This window comes from Thamnophis elegans, chromosome 7 (genome assembly GCF_009769535.1).
Source record: "Thamnophis elegans isolate rThaEle1 chromosome 7, rThaEle1.pri, whole genome shotgun sequence".
Lineage (NCBI taxonomy): Eukaryota > Metazoa > Chordata > Lepidosauria > Squamata > Colubridae > Thamnophis > Thamnophis elegans.
In genome coordinates this window covers 73,085,816-73,111,496 of record NC_045547.1, presented here as the reverse complement: position 1 = coordinate 73,111,496, position 25,681 = coordinate 73,085,816, and the positions used below count along the sequence as shown (strand labels likewise).

The following is a 25,681-nucleotide window of genomic DNA, read 5'->3' as shown; positions in this document are numbered from 1 at the left end:
TCAGCCCTCTGCCAGCGAAATCCCCCCCCCCCCGGGCTTTATTTTCGCTGTCAGAGGGCTAGCAAAACAAACTAAAAACGAAACAAAAGGGGAAATGTTTCCCCTTTTGCATTTGAGCTTGCAAGAAAGGATAGGAAAGGAGAAAGGGAAAGACAAAGGAAAAAAAGGGAAGATGGGAAGAGAGCAAGGAAGGAAAAATAAGGAAAGAGGGGAAGGAAGAGGAAAGGAGAAGAAAGAGGGAAGGAGAAGGAAGGAAGTTTATAATGAAAGGGAGGGAGGGTCTGAGGGAAATCCTGTCTTAGCACTTGGCCATCACAGCAGAGGTGGGTTGCTACCAGTTTGCACTGGTTTGAGTGAACCAGTAGTAGAAATGGCAACTGGGTCACCGAACCAGAAGGGACGGCAGGCTCGCCACGCCCCTGAACTGTTCGCTCGTCGCCGTGGCATGTTTTTTTTGACATTTTTAATGTTCTGTGCATGCGCAGACCTATTTAAAGGCAAATGTGCACACTTGCGGAGCGCACCAAACTGGCAGTAACCCACCCCTGCACCACAGGTGCCCGCGACACTCACCTCCACTTGACCTCCGAAGTCAAACTCAATCTCAATGAAATCAAGTTTGACACCCTTGGTTTATTCAATCAGTGAAGAAGTGGGAGAGAGAGAAGCATTTTGGAAATGGACCTTCAATGATATCATGAGTGGTTGGTCAGGAAGAGTAAGGCAACTGATACTTCCCTGTGTTCTGAATTCAAAACAAAGTCTGATGGTCAGGAAAAGTTCTGTGGGTCTCCTCACCATGGATGACCTTGGATGGGGCTTGTGGGAATAGCAATAGCAATAGCAGTTAGACTTATATACCGCTTCATAGGGCTTTCAGCCCTCTCTAAGCGGTTTACAGAGTCAGCATATCGCCCCCAACAATCCGGGTCCTCATTTTACCCACCTCGGAAGGATGGAAGGCTGGGTTAACCCTGAGCCGGTGAGATTTGAACCGCCGAACTGCAGATAACAGTCAGCTGAAGTGGCTGTAGTACAGCACTCTAACCACTGCGCCACCTCGGCTCTAGTCCAAAATATCTGGAGGCGATCACCCTCTCTATCCTATTAAATATACTGCGACCCCAAACTCCACTCCATTGCAGTCATTGGAAAGACAGAATAGTTTTTTTCCCCACCAAGTTTCCTTGTTGTATTGTTTAAAATAATGTTATTTTATGTGATTATTTCAGTTTGCCCGAATGGGTTCTCCTAAAAGGCTTTTGCTGCAAAAATTGAGGACCTCAGAAAAAGCCTTTTTCAGTTCCGTTTTCCCATGTGAGTTATATTAAGAAGAAGGCAGATTTCCTTTTGAGAAGAATTGCTCTGAAGGACAACTTCCCATGCAGCTTCATCTTCCCTACTGATCTTTAAGTGGCTCCATAAATCATGCGGACAGAGGGATTGGGCTGAGTTGAACATTGGACTTTGAACAGCAGTTTCGGCAAATGTTGTGGATGATTGACATTTGGGCATCTGAAGTTGAACTGTAGTTCCTTATCTGATCTGGAAAGGGTAACATTGGGGACTCGTGATGCATTCCTGTGAGGGTTGGCAAAACATTCAAAAGAAGCAGTCTATAATAGCAATAGCAATAGCAGTTAGACTTATATACCACTTCATAGGGCTTTCAGCCCTCTCTAAGCGGATTACAGAGTCAGCATATCGCCCCCACAGTCTGGGTCCTCATTTTACCCACCTCGGAAGGATGGAAGGCTGAGTCAACCTTGAGCTGGTGAGATTTGAACCGCCAAACTGCAGCTAACAGTCAGCTGAAGTGGCTGCAGTACTGCACTCTTAATAAAAAGGAGCATTAAAGAAATTGAGTTCTTTACAAAACTCACATGGTTCCTTTGAAAGATGCTCTGTGTTGCCTGTGTATTGAATGTGCCAGTGAAGCAAAGAGATAGCTTAAAAGCTTTGGGGAAAACACACACACACACACACACACACAAGTGGTGGGTTTCAAAAATTGTTTGAACCTACTCTGTGGGTGTGGCCTCCCTTGTGGGAGTGGCTTGCCACCCATGTGACTGGATGGGAGTGGCTTGCTGCCCATGTGACCGGATATGAAGATGCCGACGACACTTGTCAGAACCACCTTAAATGACCTCACACACAGCACTGGCATGGATAAGAATATGATGTAAACTTGTTTTTTAAAAGGCATCTTTGGTTTGCGTTAAAACAACTTCAACACACTCAATGTTCTGATTGCACCACAAACGCAGTAGTCATCCTTACCTTTCACAGAGGCACTGGGTTTTATAAATATGAGCATGATAGTGTAGAATAATCCTATCCAAGGACCAGTGGTGGGTTTCAAAAAATTTTGGAACCTCTTGTGTAGGTGTGGTCTGCTTTCCGGGTCCACTAGTGGAACCTCTTCTAACTGGTTTGGTAGATTTGACGAACCGGTTCTACTGACTAGGTGCGAACTGGTAGGAACCCACCTCTGACACATACACACACACACACACACACACACACACACACACACACACAGACACATATCTACCTCTGAAAGTTTATGGCTTCTTCCACACTTTGAAGAAAGGTGCGTTATCTTTTAATGACCCCATAATCCCTTGCGGGATGGAGTCTGGGCAACTGAATTGAGTTACAAAGTGTTTAATGGCCAGATGCCCTTCCTGTCGCCAGTGCAGAGTTTTGTTCAGCAGATATATTCTCATTGTGCCCAGAGAGAGAAATATCTTCCTCTACCTTGGATCGAACTCACAGCCTCCAGATTGTGAGGCGAGCGCTGCACCTCTAGGCCACCCATCACTCCAAGAAAGGTGTTTTATCTGCACCATCAAATATTATACAGCAGCTTCTTCAAAATCTTTGCATAGTCCTAATTTCACATAGGAGAAACGTCAAAGAACAAAACTTTCCATAATTGTATGTGACTATACACAATCAAAGCTTACAGTTCTTGTACCTTCTTCAACAACACCCACAGGGAAGGGTTTAGACAGTGCGCTTCTTAATCAGCTTTAATGAATCACAGCTGAATAAGAAGTGGATGATTAATACTGTTTCTTTGTTATGTCTGTTGATTTCCATGCCAGACTTATTTGGAATCCTGGAGGCAGAAACTGCTCCCTACAGTGGGGATCAGTGTTGTGTGTGCTTTCAAACTCCTCAGAGGGAGTTCGCACCCCACCTGAAAGCTGGGGAGGAGGGATCGGATATTTGCATCTGTTCAGAAGACCGCCTGGGGGGTGGGGTGTCAAACTGGATTTTTTTGAGGCCCGGACCAGCATTGTAGTTCTTCTCCGCGGGCTGGTGGCGGCAGGGGGGACTGGGGAGAGACAGGACAGAAGCCTCCTGCAGCACTCTGCCAGCCAAAAACAGGCTGCGCGGAGGCCCCACGAAGCCCATTTTCAGTCTCCCCAGCCTGCAGAACTCTGTTGGCCAAAAATGGCCACACGGAGGCTTCACGGGGCCTCCACGTGGCCTCTTTGTGACTGGCAGAGTGCTGTGAATTGCCGTGGAGGCCGAAAACGGGCTAAGGGCCGGTCCTTTATGTTGAGGACTCAGAAAGTCCTCGACTTACGAGCTGGTGGCTGGCAACAAACCAGGCGGCGCCCTGATTGGCTGGGGCGCGGCGTCGCTTGTTGCTAGCCGCTAGGGGCGCGCTCATTGGCTATCCCTGCTTGACAGCTCTGTTAAAATAGCTGTCAAACAGGGAGGGTGCTGAATCGCCTGTAAATAGTTACCTTTGAATAAACCTCTTGTTCTGAGAGTCCTGGCTCCCGTCTCGTCCTTCCGTCAACCTTCAAAACTTTAATATTTCCAGGCCGGCGCCACGGATTAGATTTAAGCACACACACACACACATCCAGGCCGGGTCTGTTGAGTTTGAGTTTGAGACCCCTGGCCTAGGGGGAAAAAAACTAAAGAGAAGATTGCTTGACAGTCTTTATCTTCAGAGGTGGGCTCTGATTATTATTATTATTTTTTGAAAGAAACGAGCAATCTGTGGTTTGTTCTGTTGCATGGAACAAAATTTTGCCTGATAGCCCCAGTGACTAAAGTGTGTTACAACAGAATAACAGAGTTGGAAGTGACCTTGGAGGTCTTCTAGTCCAATCTCCTGCTCAGTATTAAACTATTAAATATTAACATTAACAATATTAAACTATTAAATGTTAACATTAAATTAATACTTAAATATTAGGTATGGGCTCCAAGATCACTGCAGATGGTGACTCCAGCTAAGAAATTAAAAGATGCTTGCTCCTGGGGAGGAAAGCTATGGCAAATCTAGACAGCATACTAAAAAGCTGAGACATCACCCTGCCAACAAAAGTGCGTATAGTCAAGGCTATGGTTTCCCCAGTTACAATGGATGGATGTGAAATTTGGACCATAAGGAAGGCTGAGCGCCAAAGAATTGAGGCCTTTGAACTATGGTGCTGGAGAAGACTCCAGCGAGTCCCTTGGACTGCAAGGCGATCAAACCGGTCAGTCCTAGAGGAGATCAACCCTGGCTGCTCTTTAGAAGGCCAGATCCTGAAGATTAAACTCAAATACTTTGGCCACCTAATGAGAAGGAAGGACTCACTGGAGAAGAGCCTCATGCTGGGAAAGACTGAGGGCAAAAGAAGAAGGGGATGGCAGAGAATGAGGTGGCTGGATGGAGTCACCAAAGCAGCAGGCGTGAGTTTAAATGGACTCCAGAGGATGGTAGAGGACAGGAAGGCCTGGAGGAACGTTGCCCATGGGGCAGTGGTGGGATACTGCTGGAGCACCAGGTACAGTTCCGGTATGGTGCCCCGGAGGGCCCACCCGCCCGCCTAACCTCCTTACCTGTATTTGAGGTGACCGGGGCATTTGCGCATGCGCACGGGGTATACGGTGCCTGCGCGATGCTCCTCTGAGCAGCTGGAGCGTCATGGGATGTGGGTACGCATGCGCGTGCTGCGCACTTACACGTGGTAGACGCCCGGCCCCGTTGCAGCATACCGGTTGCAATGGGAGCTGGAACCCACCATTGCCAAGGGGTGTCAATGGGTCGGACACGACTTCGCAACTAACAACAACAACACAAGTATTAAATATTGACAGTATTAACGCATGCCAGATTTTACCCCAGAACTTAACCTGCCATCATGATTTTGGGGGAGAGAAGTCACGGCTGAATTTGGCTGCAGAGTAAAGTGCTAGCTTTGTAGCGTGAAATGCTTATTTTCAGTTCTGTGCATCAAGCTTTTCCCCCCTTTTGGCTTTGCTCGGATAATGTAGAGCCCTGGGAGTCCCCCCCATCTCATTTATGCTTTAAAGAAAAGCTGCTGAAAATGAATGACAACTGTGATTTAGCACATCTGGAATATGCTACCTCGGGGAAGACTAGTGTAAGTGCCACAAAATTGCCCTTGTCTGTGAATCTCTGTTGATGGATTAAAATAAAATATGACACATATTTAATATCACCATGAGAACCTACTTTTAATCAAGGTCTCCCATTTTATTCCTTCTTGAGATCATATTTGCATCTCGCCCTTCACACTCCCAAGGTAATAAGTTAGTCTTGATTTATAAAAAGGAACCGGACTCAGGAATATTACATGTAACTGAAGCAAGACCACAACCAATGACTATTTCGCCAGCCTAAATCCTAGGTGAAAGACAGTTGTTCAAGATCAGTTGTTCGTAGCAATTGAAGTATCGAAGTGGGCAAGAGACGATGGGTAGATGATATATTTCCGTGACCCGACAAAAGGGCGAACGACAAAACCGCGCCCGACTAAACCGCGTCGCTAAAACCGCGACGTCATCAACGCGGTGACAACAGTGCGGAGACAGAAGGGCGATTTCAGTCGACAGAGGGGCGATTAAGTTAAGGTAAGGGTTAGGTTTAGGGTTAGGTTTAGAGTTAGGGTTAGGTTTAGGGTTAGGTTCAGGGTTAGGTTTAGGGTTAGGTTCAGGGTTAGGTTTAGGGTTAGGTTTAGCGATACATTTAGGATTAGGTTTAGGGTATTTAGTTTTACAGCGCGCTTCTGTCGCTGCGCTGTTGTCGCCGCGATTCAGCGCTCATTCGTCGGAGCCCTTTAGAACACACGGTTTTGTTACCGCGGTTTAGTCAGGCGCGGTTTTGTCGTTTGCCCTTTTGTCAGTGAACCTATATTTCTTCTTTCTTTCACTGTTGTTGTTTTGACTTGCTTTTCCCTTTACCCCTCTTTTCTTTAAAGTATAGCAATTAAAGTATGAAACAGGCAAGTGATGAGGGAAGGATGATCTCTTGTGGTTCTGAGTTGTCTTTCCCTATCTCTCCCTGTCTATTCTTTTCTTTTTCTTTTTCCCCTCCCCTCTTTTTGTAATCAGATGACATGATTGCAAGTTGGATAGGAAAGAAAGAAAAAGTTTTTTTAAAAATAAAAGGATTAAAAGCTAGAATAAGGGATAGAAATAAAGGGAATATTAATGTATTGCATCTTTATTGATAAAATGAAAGTAATTATGAGAAATAGGTGGAATTATTGAATAATGATAGACAGTAACCTAATATAGATGTGCATTGTTAGGGGAATTTCGCATGCTGATTGAATGGAATAATAATGTTTAATCTGATTAGGGTTTTTTTGTATTGGAATGTATTGGGCCCAGGTGCCACACTGTTCACACATTGATTTGACATTTTTTTTATAAAAAATAAAAAACTTAAGATCAGTTGTTCTTGAAAGGTTAAGCAGATTCTACCAAGAACCAACAAAATGCATCAAGAAGCTCATTAATCTTTCAGCAGATACCGACACTCTGCTAACAAGGCTGAGCCATTGATCCCATGACTTTCATGAATGAAACCAACTGTCAGCCTCTGCTTCACTTACTTGCTATCGGCGGCCATAGAAGTGGGGAAGGTGGGGGCATGATATTTGGGATGGGAATGAATGGTACAGGAGGTGATATGGAAAAGGGAGTATTCTTCTCACCATCTTCTGCGCATGCTGGTGGCCGGTGTTTAGACCTGTTCAAGGCCATCCGTCCTGCATACCAACATGATGATGCCTTTTGGAGAGGCACCCCACATGACATCTAAGGGAGTTGCAGATTGGACACTGGAGTAGGGTTATTGGAGGGAGGGGGGCTGGGTTATCATATAATATGTACTTGTTCACGCCTTTCTGGCTCAGATCTTGCTTTACTTTCATTGCTATCTTTTCATAACCAGTAAAAGTACACTATATTGCCAAAAGTATTCACTCACCTGCCTTTACTCGTGACCCAACAAAAGCCCGCATGTCAAAAGCGTGCCGACAAAACCGCGTTGCTAAAACCACAATGTCATCAACGCGGCGACAACAGCGCGGCGAACAACAGCGCAGCGACAACAGCGCGGAGACAGAAGGGCGCTTTACAGCAACGCGTCGACAGAAAGCGGATTTAACTTAAGGTAAGGGTTAGGGTTAGGTTAGGTTCAGGGTTAGGTTTAGCGTTACGTTTAGGGTTAGGGTTAGCGTTACGTTTAAGGTTAGGTTTAGGGTTAGGTTTAGTTTTACAGTGCGCTTCTGTCGCTGCATTGTCGGCGCGATTCAGCGCTCATTCGTCGGAGCGCTTTAGAACGCGCGGTTTTGTCACCGCGGTTTAGTCGGGCGCGGTTTTGTCATTCGCCCTTTTGTCGGTGAACCGCTTTTATTCACATATGAACTTACTGTAAGTGACATCCCATTCCTAATCCATAGGGCTCAATATGACGTCGGTCCACCCTTTGCAGCTATAACAGCTTAAACTCTTCTGGGAAGGCTGTCCACAAGATTCAGGAGTGTGTTTATGGGAATTTTTGACCATTCTCCCAGAAGCGCATTTGTGAGGTCACACACTGATGTTGGATGAGTTTACGTGGCCTACCACTTCGTGGCTGAGTTGCTGTCATTCCCAAACACTTCCACGTTCTTATAATACAGCTGACAGTGGACTGTGGAATATTTAGGAGCAAGGAAATTCCACGACTGGATTTGTTGCACAGGTGGCATCCTATCACAGTTCCACGCTGGAATTCACTGAGCTCCTGAGAGCGACCCATCCTTTCACAAATGTTTGTAAAAATAGTCTGCATGCCTAGGTACTTGATTTTATACACCTGTGGCCATGGAAGTGATTGGAACACCTGATTCTGATTATTTGGATAGGTGAGCGAATACTTTTGGCAATATAGTGTATTTTAATTCCATGAACAACGGAGTTGGGAGTTTTTCTTTCTTGGTTATTGATGGAGGCACACCTTACCCCAACCAAGTTTTCTTCTTCCCTAAAGATCTACATGGAAAAAGGGGAGTTTTAGCTTTAGCTCTGCCCCCGCTCCCCCGAATCTAGCGTGGGAATAAAGTAAAAGGCATCAAATACATTATTAATTTCATGAGCCTACAGCATGTTTGGTGGTTTTGTCTAAAGTGCTGCAGAGGCGGACTCCTACACAGGACTAAATGGTCACCATAATTTCTTCTAAACTTCCAACTGTTCTGGATCTGAATAATCTGGCAGCTTGTTTATAGAGGCACTTTTGCCCTGCCTTGTTTACAATACAAACAATACAATCAGAACAGAGCTGGACGGGACCTTGGAGGTCTTCTATCCAACCCCCTGCTCAGGCGGGGGACCCTATACCCATGATGGTGAACCTATGGCACACAGGTGGCACACAAACTTCTCTCGGCAGGCACATGAGCCATTGCCCCAGCTCAGCTCCACCGTGCATGCGTGCGCACCTCCCTCCGGCCAGCTGATTTTTGGGTGACTGCTGCGCATGCAGGGGGCGAGGCGCATGTGGGAGACATATGTGCACGTGTGGAGAGACTCGCATATTCATGCATGGGGAGAAGGGGGACGTGCACATCCGTGGGGGTGGGGGAGCATGGCTGCGCCCACCTCCCCTCGCCTGTCATTTGTCCCAGGAGGCTGCAGGGAGGCCTCCTAGCCTAAAATGGGGCACCAGGGGGTGCGGTGTTTCCCCTCCTGGGCCCATTTTTGGTACCAGGAGGCTGCATGGAGGCCTACTAGGCCCAAAACGGAGCATGGAGGGGGGTGCGGTGTGCCCCACTGCGGCCCATTTGTGCTCCCAGGAGGCTGCAGGAAAGCTTACTAGGCCAAAAACTAGGCCGCCCGACTGGGGGCGGGTGCACACATGCGTGGTGGATGGAGGGGGGTTGCATGGGGTGGTTGTGTGTGCATGCGCAGGGGCGGGGCATGGTTTTTTTCACATGCATTACATTATGGGTGCGGGTGGAGCTCTTGGCATGCTTAGCCATCCCTACCCTATATGATTCCAGGTAAGTGGTTGCCCAGTCTTTTCTTAAAAACCTCCAGTGATGAAGCACCACAGTTTTTGAAGGCAAGCCGTTCCACTTGTTAATTGTTCTCACTAGCAATAGCAATAGCAGTTAGACTTATATACCGCTTCATAGGGCTTTCAGCCCTCTCTAAGCAGTTTACAGAGTCAGCATATTGCCCCCAACAACAATCCGGGTCCTCATTTTACCCACCTCGGAAGGATGGAAGGCTGAGTCAACCCTGAGCCGATGAGATTTGAACAGCCGAACTGTAGAACTGCAGTCAGCTGAAGTAGCCTGCAGTGCTGCATTTAACCACTGCGCCACCTCGGCTCTTACTATTAGTAAGTTTCTCCTGAATTCCACGTTGCTTGATTTGTTTCCATCCATTGTTTCTTGTCTTGCCTTCTGGTGCTTTGGGAAATAAGTTGACTCCCTCAAATACTGGGATTCTGCTGTCGTGTCAGCCCTTCTTTGCAGGAATTGGGTTGGATAGTCCAGAGGAAAGTCCTTCTTTTCTCTAGACTAGCCCAACCCAATTCCTGCAACCGTTCTTCATATGTTTTAGTCTCCAGGCTTTTAACCATCTTGGTTGCGCTTCTCTCTACTTTTTCCAAAGTCTCGGCATCTTTTTTTTTAATGTGGTGGCCAAAACCATTTGCTGGCGATATGATGTAATGTGACCTCAAAGTGTTACCAATGAGTTCAGTTTGTAGATTTGAATTTTTTTTTTCTTGCAGAATGTTAGAACTTGATGTTGGCCAATATTTCTTATTTTTTTTGAACCAATATATATGGAACCTTATGGGTATCTCCAGAAGATAACTATATCTTCCTACTGTCCTCATCACTCCCGGAAAGAACTCGCTTACTCCAACTGTCTTGGGAGTATTGTTTCATCTGAACTTCTTTTGGGATGGTGGGTATAATTGCCCCATGGCTTTTGATTATGTATGGTGAGCACAGTAATGGTTTATATGAATAAAATTATGCTTAGGCCCTGTGCTTTGTACAACTGGCTTCAAACTAATAATTACTGCACTGTAAATTTTTAAAAGTCTCCAGCTGCAATTTTGTACATTGCTGAGAATTGCTGCGTGCACAATCACTTGTCAGTTTAAGCAGAATTCTAGCTTAAATGATGCCCAAGCAGAAAGCTGATGCTCCAATGCTCCCACTTCTCACTGGTTGTCAGCCAAAGCATCTAATTAATGAAGTCAGTTTACGCCCATGAGCTCACCTTGGATTTTAAATGAGTGGAGCAATCTTGCTATAATTATCTCGGGTTTTAATTTTTGGTGTGCATCAGGAAGGTTTTCAAATTCTGGCTTGCATTTTTGTTCTTACACTTACCAAATTATATCAGTTGCTTTGAATTGGATCAGCTGAGCTGCGCATTGAAACCTGCAAGCAATGTTGGTTTGCTGGCGGGATTATTACAGGTGCGGATTGAAAGGTCTGTCTTTGGGCTGGAAATGAAATAAAATTCATAAATCAAAGTGGATGCCTTCATAGGGAGCCCAGCTGGCTGCGCTGAATTGTCCCAAAGATTGGATTATAGAATTAGCTAAGGAGCAAAGAGATCAACAGAAGAGATATTCTCCTGTTTTGTACTTATAATGTACTATTTTGGTTGGTGATTCCTCATTTGCAAAGATTTATCTGGTGGCGAAACTATGGCACGCATGCCACAGGGGGCGTGCGGAGCCATATTTGCTGGCACATCACTCGTCAGATCTAGCACGCATGTGCGTGCCAGTCAGCTGGTTTTTCGCCTTCTGTAGGGCCGGGGGAGGCCATTTTCGCCCTCCCCAGGCTTCAGGAAAGCCTCAGGAGGCTGGGAAGGGCAAAAAACAGGCCTGACAGGCCAACCAGATGTTTGTTCCCGAACTTCCAGTTGGCTCATTGGGGTTGGTTTTCCCCCTGCCCAGACTCCGGAGGCTTTCCTGAAGCCTGGGGAGGGTGAAAAACGGCCTCAATGGATCAACCGGAAGTTCAGAAATGATCCATTTCCGGCTTCCGGAAGGCCTCCGGGAGGCTGGAGGAGACCATTTTTGCCCTCCCCGGGCTTCAGGAAAGCCTCCAGTGCCTGGGAGGGTTGTGCACGCATGCGCAGGTGGGCAGGGAGGATTGAATTGATGCGGGCATGTGTGTGCATGTCATGGCACACGCAATTTTGGCAAGCCATAAGAAAAAGGTTTGCCATCACTGTGATCGTCAGTTAGGAAGGCAAAGGCTTAAATGTGGTAGGAATTGTCTTTTTCCTTGCCTCTCCTTACAAACCGTCTCTCTTCCTTTCCAATGGTGTGTGAAATCTTGGGCAATCCATGTAAAGGGAAATCCCAACACAAAGAATTTGAATATGTTGTTCCAAGATATATAAATCCTAATTATTACTGTTGCTGTTGGCAGTCTTAAGTCCAACATCTGTAAAAAGCGCCACATATCACAGATAGACGGATTAGCTTTGCTTCAAAAACAAAGGTATGCAAACACATATATATTGTACCCTGTTTCCCTGAAAATAAGACCTCTCTGGATAATAAGCCCAATCGGGCTTTTGAGCGCATGCGCTAAAATAAGCCCTCCCCCGGAAATATCCCGTTGGGCATGACCCCGTTCCCACCATAAATTACATTTTTCCTTACTCATAAGAGATGTGGTTGCTCTAAGAAAAAGCAACGTAAGCTTTTGGCTGCCATTCAGTAGTTTCTTTTTCTCCTTTAATTCAGTGGGTCTCTTGAAGCTGCATTTGGAATATCTCCAAGATTTTAAGGGTCATTATTTAGAATTCTCTGCTATTATTAGTGACAGTAAAAAAATAAAAATGCTGGCAAGGTTTTCAGAGCTACCTTATTGAAAAATGAGCAAGGCTTCATAGAGTCGGCCATCTTACCACCTTGAGAGGAATTGATTGAAGGAGAATGCAAAAAAACTGCCAGTTGGATGACACTCTTGAGTATTCATCAACTCTGAAAGTTAATAGAAGAAGTTGAGACTGAAATATAGCAGATAGTAATTAAAAAATTTTCTGTGAGATTTTCATTTTATTTAGTTTGTACATGTACAAGATAACAGGTATAAGTATTGTTATGTAAGCTCCCCGTTGGGAGAGCGAGTACGTTTAGAGAAGCGTTGTGAGAGTTGTGTTGGAGAACACACAAACCAGCATACAGAGACACTGCAGTTTAAATAGGCTTTTACTTTCATGGAAATAGAGGTATCAGAGTCCATCAAACAGTCCAAGTCATACACGGATAAGGCAGTCAGTCATCAATGTCTTTCAGTTAAGGGATAATCCAAATAACATAGTCCAGTATCATATAATCAGTTCAGTACTCAAAGTTTGCTAGCAGTTGCAAAACTTACAATAGCTCACGGCACTTTCTAACAGCCAGCTTCCAAAACACTCAGATCAGATCAGCCCAGCATCTAACGAACAAAGAGATAACAGTAATTCTGGCTCCCTCTTATGGCCAATTGAGGAAAACAGCAACCAATCATATTTTACAGTATGATTTAAAGAAACAGGTACAACATTGTTACACGATTTATATATTGCCAACCCAACCGTTAGATTATATTCCTAACAAGTATAAACATGGACGTGAACAAGGAAATGAGTACAAATAAATGGTGACAGTAGGACAGAGTTGGTAGGCACGCTGGTGCGCTTATGCACGCCCCCATTACGGACCTCTTAGGAATGGGGTGAGGTCCACGGTAGACAGTTTGAGGTTGAAGCTGTGGGGGTTTGAGGAAGTAACAACAGAGTCAGGTAGAGCATTCAAGGCGTTGACCGCTCTGTTGCTGAAGTCATATTTTCTGTAATTGAGTTTGGAGCGGTTTACTTTGATTTTGTATCTATTGTTTGCCCGAGTATTATTGAGGTTGAAGCTGAAGAAGTCGTTGACAGGTATGACATTGTATCAGACAATTTTGTGTACTATGCTTAGGTCAGACCGTAAGTGGCATAGTTCCAGGTTGTCCAAGCCCAAAATTTTGAGCCTGGTGGTGTAAGGGACTCTATTGTGAGCAGAGGAGTGGAGGACTCTTCTCGTGAAATACCTCTGGATCCGTTCAGTTGTATTAATGTCCGATATACAGTGTGGATTCCAGACAGACGAGCTGTATTCAAGAATTGGTCTGGCGAAGGTTTTGTATGCCCGAGTTTGCAGTACAATGTTATGGGAGAAGAAGCTTCGCAAGATTAGGTTGCCAACTCTGAATGCCTTTTTGGCAATGCTGTTGCAGTGAGCTCTGGGGCTTAGATCATTTGAGATGAGTACTCCTAGGTCCTTGACAGAGTGAGGTTCGTCTATAAGGTTGTATCTGCCCAGTTTGCATTTGATGTTCTGATTTTTGTTGCCAATGTGTAGGACAGAGCATTTGTTAGTTGGGATTTGGTGTTAACAATTGCGCGACCATTCTGACACATAGTCGAGGTCGCTTTGTAGGGTAGCAGCATTGCTGGTGGTGTTAAATAGTTTTACATTGTCAGCGAAGAGGACGCAGCTGCTTGTTATATGATCGCAAAAGGTCATTTATGTAAAGCAAAAAAAGTGTGGGTCCTAAAACACTGCCTTGAGAAACACCGCGGTTAACTGGTGCCGGGTTTGAAAGGGCGCTGCCTATTTTGACTACTTGTTGCCTGCTTGACAGGAATGTGGCTATCCACTTGTGCAGTGATCCGGAAATGCCGTAAGAGCTTAGTTTTAACAATAGTTTGTCATGTACCACTGAATCAAAGGCTTTGCAGAAGTCTACGTAAATTGCGTCTATTGCTTTACTCTGGCCAAGTTGTGCAGTGCAAATGTTTCTGCAGTGTAGGAGTTGCAGATTACAGGACAAATTTTTCCTGAAACCAAACTGCTTGTTAGAAAGTAGGTTGTTCGTCTCTAAGTGATGGGTTGATTTAAAATTGCTTACAGGTGAGGCACCACAGGGAGATTGATCAGTAATTTTTTACTAAGCTAGGATCTCCCTTTTTGAAGGGATAATGACCACTGCAAGGCAAGGAGCTGTTTCTGAAAGATACCTCATAGATTGTGCTTGGAGGTTCGGCTATGGCAGTGGAAATCTTTTTAAAGAAATAAGCACATAAGCCACCAGGGCCAATAGATAGAGATGGTTTTAGATTGCGTAGTGCCTTTTTCGACATTACCAAATACGGCACAATTACGGCATAGATGCAGGTTTTAGCAGCATATGAACAGTGGCACAGATCATAAATGTTACAAATCTCTCCAGGATTTTGTTTGAAATTCTTCAATTGCATTTTAATATATGCTTACAATACAATACAATACAATAGCAGAGTTGGAAGGGACCTTGGGGGTCTTCTAGTCCAACGCTCTGCTTAGACAGGAAGCCCTATACCATTTCAGACAAATGGCTATCCAACATCTTCTTAAAGACTTCCAGTGTTGGGGCATTCACAACTTCTGGAGGCAAGCTGTTCCACTGATTAATTGTTCTCACTGTCAGGAAATTTCTCCTCAATTCTAAGTTGGTTCTCTCCTTGATTAGTTTCCACCCATTGCTTCTTGTTCTACCCTCAGGTGCCTTGGAGAATAGTTTGACTCCCTCTTCTTTGTGGCAGCCCCTGAGATAGTGAAACACTGCTATCATGTCTCCCCTAGTCCTTCTTTCTATTAAACTAGACATACCCAGTTCCTGCAACCGTTCTTCATATGTTTTAATCTCCAGTCCCCTAATCATCTTTGTTGCTCTTCTCTACAATCTTTCCAGAGTCTCAACATCTTTTCTACATCGTGGTGACCAAAACTGAATGCAGTGTTCCAAGTGTGGCCTTACCAAGGCCTTATAAAGTGGTATTAACACTTCATGTGATCTTGATTCTATCCCTCTGTTTAGGCAGCCTAGAACTGTGTTGGCTGTCTTGGTAGCTGCTGCACAGGGCTGGCTCATATTTAAATGGTTGTCCACTAGGACTCCAAGATCCCTCTCACAGTCACTACTGTTGAGCAAGGTACCACCTATACTGTACCTGTGCTTGTGGAAACCCCACACCCCCTCCGAAAAAAATATAGATAACAATAATACAAGAAACCGTACTTAAAACACTGCCTACTTTGAATGATTATAACAGCAAAGCCATCTCTAGGCTTCTGAGCATTTTCAGATATGTTTCAAGGACAAAAGTCAGAACTTTCCATTAATTTACACCTTAAGGCAGATGAAGTCTCCCTGGATGCTAGATACCTGACAATAAGAGCAGAAACATTCTTGCCCGAAGGCTTCTAACAAAGAAAGATTCCTTCTTTATCAAATGAACTAAGCTAAAGCAGACGTTTGACAGACGTTTGCAGTGAACAAGAACCAGAATGCAACTGAAATTTATCACGTTTAAAGACAAGATTAGTTTTATCTTCTGTATTTTAGTTGTGTCAAAGGCAAAATTATGGTCATCAAATGCAATTAGTGCTTTAACAAAGGGTGACACAATGCTGCAAAAGTTGCTTTGGTCTTTCCGATGAGAGTCCGGGAAAGTGAGCGAGCAGGGCTTACCGATGAAAGGAGATTAATGGAAGCATCTGTCTACCCCTTGCTTTGGCTGGCCATGACCTACATTGGATTTTCCTGCCTCCTGACTAATTTATCGGAAAGGGGAAAGGTGAACTCCATTGCTATGGTGTTTGCCACTGCCAGTGAGGCTCTTAGATTAGCAATGGGAGGGACGGGCAATCTGGCTGCAACATCTGTCACTCCATTGATAGGATTGATTTGTCTGATCTGGCTGGTTAGCTAAGTGTCCCCTTCCCTCTTCCTTCCTCCATCACTTTTCCATGTGGGTTTCCTTCAGCCACCCCATCATGTAGACCAGACCAAGGAATCAACTTCAGAGTATGACTGCAGGTTTTTTTTACTGAGATTGGCCATAATAATAGAATTATGCAAGTATACTTGTACTGTCTATTCCACCTTTCATAGTTTAGTGAATTGGGGTGTGTGTGTTTGAGCCACTCATATTTCTTTTTTAAGAACTGAAGATACTTTTCACCAATCAGTTGTGCTACAAACAGATATAGGAAATTTCTATCAAGGTCATGTTCCTTTACTGCTGCCTGGGAATTCTGAGAGTTGAAGAACTTTAACATGTGTTAAAATTCCTGCAGTGCTGCAGATACTTTACCCCATGTCCAGGAACTTTCTCATAGCAAAAAATTCAGTCACAACCTAGTGGCTTTATTGTAGATGTAATAGAAGTCATCAGAGAAACAGTGGCTCAGTGGCTAAGATGCTGAGCTTGTTGATCGGAATGGTTGGCAGTTTGGTGGTTCGAATCCCTAGCGCTGCGTAAAGGAGTGAGCTCCATTACTAGTCCCAGCCTCTGCCAACCTAGCAGTTCGAAAGTATGTAAAAAATGCAAGTAGAAAAATAGGAACCACCTTTGGTGGAAAAGTACCCTGTTTCTCCGAAAATAAGACCTCCCCAGATAATAAGCCCAATCAGGCTGTTGAGCGCATGCACTAAAATAAGCCCCCCCAAAAATAAGCCCTCCCAGAAATATTGCAATACAGCAACAGCCATGAGGTGACCACACTCACTGCCTCCTGCACCTCAAAAATAATAAGACCTCCCTGAAAATAAGGCCAAGTGCTTATTTCGGGAGTCAAAAGAAAATAAGTCCTGGTCTTATTTTTGGGGAAACACGGTAACAGCATTCCCTGCGCCTTCGGCATTTAGTCATGCTGGACACATGACCCCGGAGATGTCTTCAGACAGCGCTGGCTCTTCAGCTTTGAAACGGAGATGAGCACCGTCCCCTAGAACGGAGAACAACTAGCACATATGTGCAAGGGGAACCTTTATCTTTAATTGAAGTCATAGATATGCCGAAAACATGCCTATTTTGGAATACTTAGGTCAAATTTGCTTTTTCCTCCTATCTTTCGAAATCACTGGAAATTCAGCTACCTTTCAAAACCAATGAGCAGAAGCTGCGTGGCTTCTTTTTTATTTTTTATTTTATTTTTTATTAACAAACATGTAAAATACACACACAATTTAGACGTACACCACATTTACACAATACAATACAAACAGGAGCTTCCTGTTCTTTCTAATAGCAAATATCAATCGATACCGCTCACCTTATATTATTTCCCCTTCTATTGTATTTCATTTGGATTTCACCATTCTTAACCCTCTTATTTTACTCATAACAATTTTTTTTACTTTTGTTATATTCCTTCATTGATTCTTGTTTCTTTCCTCCATCAACCTATACCATTTATCCCATATCTGGTAGAATTCTTATTCTTCTTTTCCCTTGATTCCTTTAGCTAGTTGGTCCATTTCAGCACAATCCATAACCTTTCTTATTATTTCATCTTCGCTTGGAATTAATCTGTTTTTCCATTTCTGGGCAAAGGCTGCGAGGCTTCTGCTCATTGGTTTTGTAGTCGTACTGTCTCTCTTAGGTTCTATAGCACCTCCCCCTGCCCCAAGCTGTTCCCTTGAGCACTTCATTGTTCCTGCACAGGAGAAGGACATTTCCAAACAAAACAGGTCACTGGGCCACTCAGGATTTGCCTGCATGGAACCAGATTCATATTTATAATGAAGATGATGCAAGAATCGGTGCTCTGCAGTACAGCATGGAATCTCATCAGTGGTGGGTTTCAAAAAATTTTCGAACCTACTCTGTGGGTGTGGCCTCCTTTGTGGGAGTGGCTTGCTGGCAATGTGACCTGGTGGGAGTGGCTTGCCGGCCATGTGTTTTCTTTCTTTCTTTCTTTCTTTCTTTCTTTCTTTCTTTCTTTCTTTCTTTCTTTCTTTCTCTCTCTCTCTCTCTCTCTCTCTCTCACTCTCTCACTCTCTCTATCCTTCCTTTTGTCTCTCTGTCCCTTTTTCCTTTTTTTCTTTCATCTCTCTCTCACTTTTTCTTTCTTTTTTCTTTTTTCCTTTCTTCCTTTCTTCCTTTCTTTCTCTTTCTCTCTCTGTGTGAGTCTGTCTGTGTGTGTGTGTGTGTGTGTGTGTGTGTGTGTGTGTGCGGTGGGTTTCAAAATTTTTTGGAACCTCTTCTGTAGGTGTGGCCTGCTTTCCGGGTCCACTGATAAAACCTCTTCTAACCGGTTCGGTAGATTTGACGAACCGGTTCTACCATACTGGTGCGAACTGGTAGGAACCCACCTCTGAATCTCATATATTTGCTTTTAAATGAAAAAAAAAATCAGCCCAATGGAGCAGAGTGCTTGGTGAGCCGCCATATTTTTATCAGATTCTAGCTTTGCATCAGTGAGGAATTTCATTAGCCTTATTTGTGCTTCAGGGAACAAGAGATTGCATATAATGAATATGTATAGACATCATTAGGAGCAATACAGGCAACATCCCTCATATTCAAGATATTCTATTAATAAGTTAAAAATAATGGCTTTGAGCAAGTTACGTTTCCTTCAAGAGTAACATTATCCATGTTCTTAGCACTTGTTATCTAACGATACAGGGAACAGTTTTTAAAAAAAGAAAAAGTAGATACATTTTTAATTCAGCACAGTGGTCATTAACACCCTTTGATGTCTTGTTTTAAACTGTTACTCTATTCGTGATAATTTCATTAAAGTATTGCACATTAAGAGCTCTAAGGAACATTCCCCTGAGTTAAGCTTGCGCCTGAAAATGTATTTATTGCAAGGGAGAATTGAAGCAACATTTTCCCTGCCAAAATGGAATATTTAATCTTGCTTGCTGCGAATATTTTTTTCTGGTTCTTTCATTACCACTTTATTACATTTCTGCATATTGGATCAACGATATAAATGAGGCTAATCTATCATGCAGCAACTGAGATTGCTCATGGCAGGTCTCTGCCTCTAAACGTGATTGCTGATAGACAGCAGTTTCCTTCCATTCTGAACTCAGTTACAGATAAAAACATAATGTCCAGAATTGACATATTGCAACTTAGAAAAAAAAAAACTCAAAATGTCCAAATCTCCAAACTCACTCTAAAATCAAATTCCTGGACCTTGATAGAGAATGCTGTCTGTGATATGGGTGTAATTAAGGCTGATAATCCACTCTACGTCTTCTCGGTCTAATTAAAAAAATGTTCTGTAAGAACTTCAGTAAATTAAAACTATGTTGGACACATAAATCCATATTTATAGGGCCCATCTGGGTTTGACACCCCTGGTCTAAATTAACAAGTGAAATGAACAGATGAAAGAAAAATATATAAGTTGTCTATCTGTGAAAAAAGAGGGAAGGATTTAATCATGTCCCGTTTTATGAAATGGGAATTGATGAAAACATGCAGATAAGTGAAGGATGAATAAATGATGAAGATGGATGGACGGATGAAGGACTAAAAGGGTCATCAAACTCTATGTATTGATGTCAATCTAGGTCAGGGGTCGGCAAGCTTAAACACTCAAAGAGCCGCAAAGGTTCTAACCGGAAGCTCCTTGTTCAATTCTGGAGCTGACCAGAAGTCCAATTCCTCCACCATAGAGTCTCCTCCTAGCGCGGCATCCTTTTTTCTCTTCCCGTTTTAACTGAAAGTCCTATCAATTGTGGAGTCGACAGCGACAGGGAGCCGCAGCAGAGGGATGAAAGAGCCACATGTGGCTCCAGAGCCATGGGTTGCTGACTTCTAATATAGGTTGAAGGGAGTCCATATTGAAACTAGAACTTTATCAGTTGTAAATAGTTGCAGGTTGATTCACCAGTGGACAGGGATTACAATGTTCGTATTGCCTTTAAGGAGAGTATGGCTATTGCTCTTCTGTTTTGTCCAAATAGCAATATATCTTTGGCTAGGCCTGCAATAAAGATGTAGCGAGAACACAAAAGAACTTTCAGAATTTTGTAGTCATTTGTAGGTATCCGTGTTGAGATAAAATGTTCTTCAGAGCACAAAAATTATCTCTCCTTTAATGGGTGAAAAATCGAAAGATCTAATAAAGGAGGGGGGTGTTATTTGACTCTGTCATGCCTAACCTCCTTGACAGCAGTTCTGCTTGCTCAGATCCATTGTTCAAGTTAGTTGACTTACTGCTACCCTGAGGCTGATATTGCTATGCAGAATAATTGCTTGGCACGCTTCATGAAATATCACAGTAGCCTCCTCCGAGGTTAAATTGGGATTCAGGTGAAATGCGATAGTAACTCCAAGTAATAATCATTATTGATTCTCTCTATCCCCGCATCAGCTCATTTATGACATGTTTTTCTCCTCTGATGAGCTGGACTGTGGGTTGAGGTAAATAAATTGTGTCTCCTGAAATAATTTCCCTTTCCTGAATGCCTTTAATTTGGAAGAGGGAAGATGGTTTGGATCAGATGATTCCACATTTCATTTTCTCAGAGGATTGTATTACGTTCCTAAGTAGCCTTTAGCAAATACCCGTCCAAACAGAAACAAGGGGAAAATCTAAATTATATTTGGCTAAAGATTATTCCAAGAAATGTGTATCTTGACTTGTTCTCTCCCCCACCCTCTTTTTTCCCTCCTGTGTTAGCCCTAGCAACAATCTGAAAGGTACATAAGGCTGGGAAGATGGCTGGATTAACATTTTATAATCAGAGGTGGTATTCAGCCAGTTCTGGAGAACTGGTAGCGGAAATTTTGAGTAGTTCGGAGAACTGGCAAACACCACCTCTGGCTGGCCCCGCCCCCATTATTTGCCTCCTGAGTCCCAGCTGATCGGCTGGGTCATCTTTTGTTGCCCTGCATAGGAGAACGGAGCTGGAAAGCAGGTTACTGGGGTGGGGAAGGAAAGGGGATTTTGCAGTAACCTTCCCCTCCCACGCCTATTAAGCCACACCTACCACACCAGCCACACCCACCAAGCCATGCCTACAGAAAGGGTAGTAAATTTTTTTGAATCCCACCACTTATTTTATTCTAAGCTTTGTTCGGTTTTGTTTTAATGAAATGCGTGAACATGACTGCAAATGAAACAAACAAAATGTTATAAAAGTATGATATCTATGTAGTTACTTACCAAGCACATCTAAATTATATTAAAATAATCAAAATATCTTTTACAATCTCCAAGGCATATCACAACTTTTGAGCATCTTTAATATTTTGGAAATTGAAAGTTGGAAAAATTTGACGTGGTCTACTTGTGGCCTGTAAACAATACTTTATGGTTTCCATGCATTAATCAGGCCATTGTGGCTTGATCAGCAAGCCCATGGTTCAAGCAAGCCATGTCTCAGAAGGCAGTGGATTAACCTGTGTTTTTTCTAAGGCAGAAGTTCTCACGTTTTGTCCTACCATGACTCCCTAACATAGGAAATGTTTCCTTGTGATGGTGCCCTCCCAAATGCAGATTGTGCTTTTGCAGGTTTCTAAAAAGGTTCAGTTATGGCAATTGGACCAAAGTTTATTAAAACTGAGATGCTTCGTTATTCACCCAAGTAACTTCTTCAGTCAAAATGAGAATTTTGGGTAGTCATTGAGTTGTTGAAATGAACCAACTCTTGCCAGCTTCTCAGTTCTAATAAACTTTGGTCCAGTTGCCATGATTCAACCTTTTTAGATACTTAGCCTGGATGATTGAGTTTTTGAACTTCCGACATCACGAAACTGCCAACCTCCTGGTGGTCTCCAGGTAAGCTGCTACTTGGAGAGATGGTTTAATGTCAACTGTCCAGTTGGCGAATCCAGAGAAAGAAACTCATTATTTAACCAAGAGTATAAACTTTACTGAATAAACCACATTGGCACAGAAGAAGCAAAACCAGCTCTGGGTTTCCTGCGCAAAGCAAGCATAGTTAATTCCCCCTTTCCCTACAGGCACCCACAGTCCATTATGTCCACTGATCACTTCTGTTCATTCTGCTACGGGAACCAGCCAGCACACCGGGACATCTGCTCGTGGTTACTCCCACTGGATGCAAGAACATCTCATCTCCCCTGTTTCAACAATCAGGAACGGATTTAAATTTTAACACCGTTGGAGAATTCTTTCCGTTGCTTCTACAATGACTCAAGCCCCGTTTTTAATGCTGTTAAAAAATAAAAATAAAGCATTAACCAAGATGTTCCAAATTCTGGGTGAGGAAAAATCGTTTTCACAAAGTTAAAATGACCCTGTAATGCTGATTGATAGTCAAAACAAACAGTTTCTTCTAAGGCAAAAGGGGAAAAAATCATTTTGAGGACACAGTGACCTCACAGGTTGCGCTGTTTATAATGTTTTCCCGCTATTCTATGGAATTTATCACACTGCGATGACAGACTGTTAGTAACCTTGTTTAATAAGACTGAAAGGTTATGCTTAAAACTTCAGTGCACCAGATGACGGCTGCCCTTTAATTCTGGGGTGTTTTTATAAGTGAAGCCAGTTTAAGAGCTGAAATATCCGTGCTGACTTTCTGCCATGTAGACGTTGTTTGTTTTGCTTCCTATGATGTGAAGCTGTGAAAACAGTTTTATTTCTAATGCGTGAACTCACCTTATGGAGGGTGGACAAGAGTGTTTAAGCTTTTTGTAGCTTCCCAAGGCCTCGCTGTCTCTCGTGAACTCATACACAAAGCTTGCTGATAGACTGCAGATTTTTTTTTTAAAACACAGCCTGTGGGATTAAACAATCCCAGTTCCAAGTTGGGAATAAAATGGAGGCTGATTGGAAAAAAAGTTGGTTAGGGTTAGGGTCGCAAAAGGAGATGACTTCAGGACACTGCAACCGTCATAAATGTGAGTCAGTTGTCAAGCATCCTGTCAGGGCCCACTCCACTCCATAATTAGGAAAGAAGACTAAGAGACTCCATGGGTTGGAAATCCAAAGTACTTTTACTAATTATAAATGGTAAGCGGGCAGTAGTGAAGCAAGATCTGAATAATATGGCGCGAAAGCAATTGATATATAGGCAAACCCGTTCCCCCCCCTTAGGATCAAAGCTCCAGTCCAATCATAAGTCCTTCAAATGTCAGGTGTGAGATAACTTCAAAAAGACAGGCCGAAGATGGAATGTGTAGGCCGTTGATGCAGGCGGGAAACACGTACGCATGCGTAATTCCCAACGACTGGTACATCCTAGAACATTCCTCCAGCACATCAATTAAATCCCTCCCACATACACGCCCCCCCCTCCCCGTTTCATGGCAGCTGAAGCAACAGCAAAGCAGAAGCTGACATCCGGCCGTCCCCCGGAAAAAGGCTGTCAGGCCTGGAAGAAAACACAAACAAAACAGACAAATAACAAAACAAATGAAAAAGGGAGGGGAGAGAAGTCAAGGCTTGTCGGGATAAGAAGCATAAAATTTCTGGAGTAAGCGGGGCGCACGAACGTGGGACTTATCAACCCATTCAGTGTGGGAGGGGGGAAAATGTTTCCAAGCCACAAGGTATTGGATGCGATTACGGTGCCGACGGGAATCAAGAATGTCACGAATTTCAAAATGATGTTCCCCATCCACAAGTAACGGAGCAGGCGGAGGGTCATCTGCGGGCCTTAGGTTGGACACCCGAACTGGTTTGATGAGGTTAATGTGGAACACTGGGTGGATACGGTTGAGATGCTTGGGCAATTGCAAACGAACAGAAACAGGATTGATAACTTTCACAATTGGGAAAGGGCCAACATATTTGGGACCCAATTTCTTCGATTTTTGTGTAGAATGCAAGAATTTTGTAGACAAATACACTAAATCCCCAACGTGGTACTCATAGGGCTGAGAGCGTTTCTTATCAGCCTGCTTCTTATGAGCCTTATGGGCAGCGTCCAAGGTGGAAAGAGTCAGGGGCCAAAGGCGACTGAGACGCTCACTCCAGTCTGCAACGGAAGGAACCTGAGGCTGGGCCGTAGGCAGTTCGGGAATAGGAACAAAATCCTGGCCGTAAACGACCCGGAAAGGGGTGAAGCCCGTACTGGAGTGAACCGAATTGTTATAGGCCACTTCAGCATGCGGTAACAAGTCAACCCAATCGTCCTGTTGATAATTGATAAAACAACGTAAATATTGTTCAAGGACGGAATTAGTACGTTCACAGCCGCCATTAGTCTGAGGATGGTAGGCGGAGCTAAGGCCTTGGGCGGAACCAATGCGTGCGAGGAACTCCTTCCAAAATTTAGATGTGAATTGGACTCCACGATCGGAGATAATACGGTCGGGAACCCCATGTAACCGGTAGATGTGGGAAAGAAATAATTTAGCCAATGCCTTGGCGGAAGGAATTTTGTGGCAAGGCACGAAATGAACTTGCTTGGAAAACAAATCAGTGACCACCCAGATGACGGTGTGCCCCTGGCTCTCGGGGAGGTCAACAATGAAGTCCATAGAAATCTCCTTCCAAGGTGCAACCGGGCGTGCGACAGACTGTAGAAGTCCCTGCGGTTTCCCCGGCGGCTTTTTGGCGGCAGCGCAAACTGGGCAACTGGCCACATAAAGTTCAATGTCCTTTTTTAAAGAAGGCCACCAGAATTGTCTCTTTACAAGGTGCAAAGTCTTTACGAATCCAAAATGACCCGCCATCCTGGAGTCATGAGCGCGACGAAGGACGACAAGTCGTAGGGAAGCGGGGACGTATAATTTAGCACCTATCCACGGTAGATCGTCTCTCATGGTGCACTCGTCCCGATGGGCCAGGAACCAGTCGTCTTGAGGAAGAGCCGCTTTGAGGTCAGAAAGTAGATCGTGAGGCACTACCTCCTGAGCTTTGGTCTGCTGACGTGTGAGTACCGGAGCTGCCAAGAGCGGTTGGACGATACTCAGTTTGGAACAATTATACTGAGGTAATCGGGACAAAGCATCGGCCATGAAGTTCTTTCCGCCCGGGATATACTTGAGAGTGAAATTGAAACGGTTAAAATATTGGGCCCACCGCATCTGTTTGGGGGAGAGACGCCGAGGTGTGCGTAACGCTTCCAAGTTCTTGTGGTCAGTCCACACTTCAAATGGGTGTTTAGAGCCTTCGAGAAAATGGCGCCAAGTAGCGAGGGCCCAACGGACCGCAAAAGCCTCCTTCTCCCAAACCGCCCAGCGCCGTTCTGTGTCAGTGAGTTTACGTGAGGTGTACGCGCAAGGCTGTAAGTTACCTTGGTCATTGGCTTGTAGCAGAACGGCCCCAACAGCGACATCACTGGCATCCGCCTGGACGACGAAAGGCTGGTTGAGATCAGGATGTTTAAGAACTGGTTCAGCGGCAAAAAGGCGTTTAAGTTTTTCGAATGCCGCCTGGCATTCCATGGTCCAGTCCAAAGGCTTATTGGGTTTAGGCTTCGGGTGCCTTTAGTCTTGAGTAAATTAGTGATAGGGAGAGCAATGTTGGCAAAAGAGGGAATAAATTGACGGTAGAAATTAGCGAAACCCAAAAATTTTTGCAACTGTTTACGAGTTTTGGGAGCGTCCCACTCAGTGACCGCCTTCACTTTTTCAGGGT

At 44.1% G+C, this 25,681-nt stretch overlaps 1 protein-coding gene across 2 annotated transcripts in view; it reads left to right on the top strand.

Annotated features, from left to right (window-relative positions):
• KIAA0930 (KIAA0930 ortholog) overlaps positions 1-25,681 on the top strand; it is a 70,105-nt gene that overhangs the window by 12,029 nt on the left and 32,395 nt on the right. The window contains exon 2 of one of the 2 annotated variants that reach the window (XM_032221469.1): positions 22,093-22,353. The exons of the other annotated variant lie outside the window; for it this stretch is intronic. Within the exon in view, the coding sequence (XP_032077360.1) occupies positions 22,281-22,353 (73 nt within the window). The 5' untranslated portion in view covers positions 22,093-22,280. The remainder of the gene's footprint in view (positions 1-22,092; positions 22,354-25,681) is intronic. 2 annotated transcript variants of the gene reach the window in all.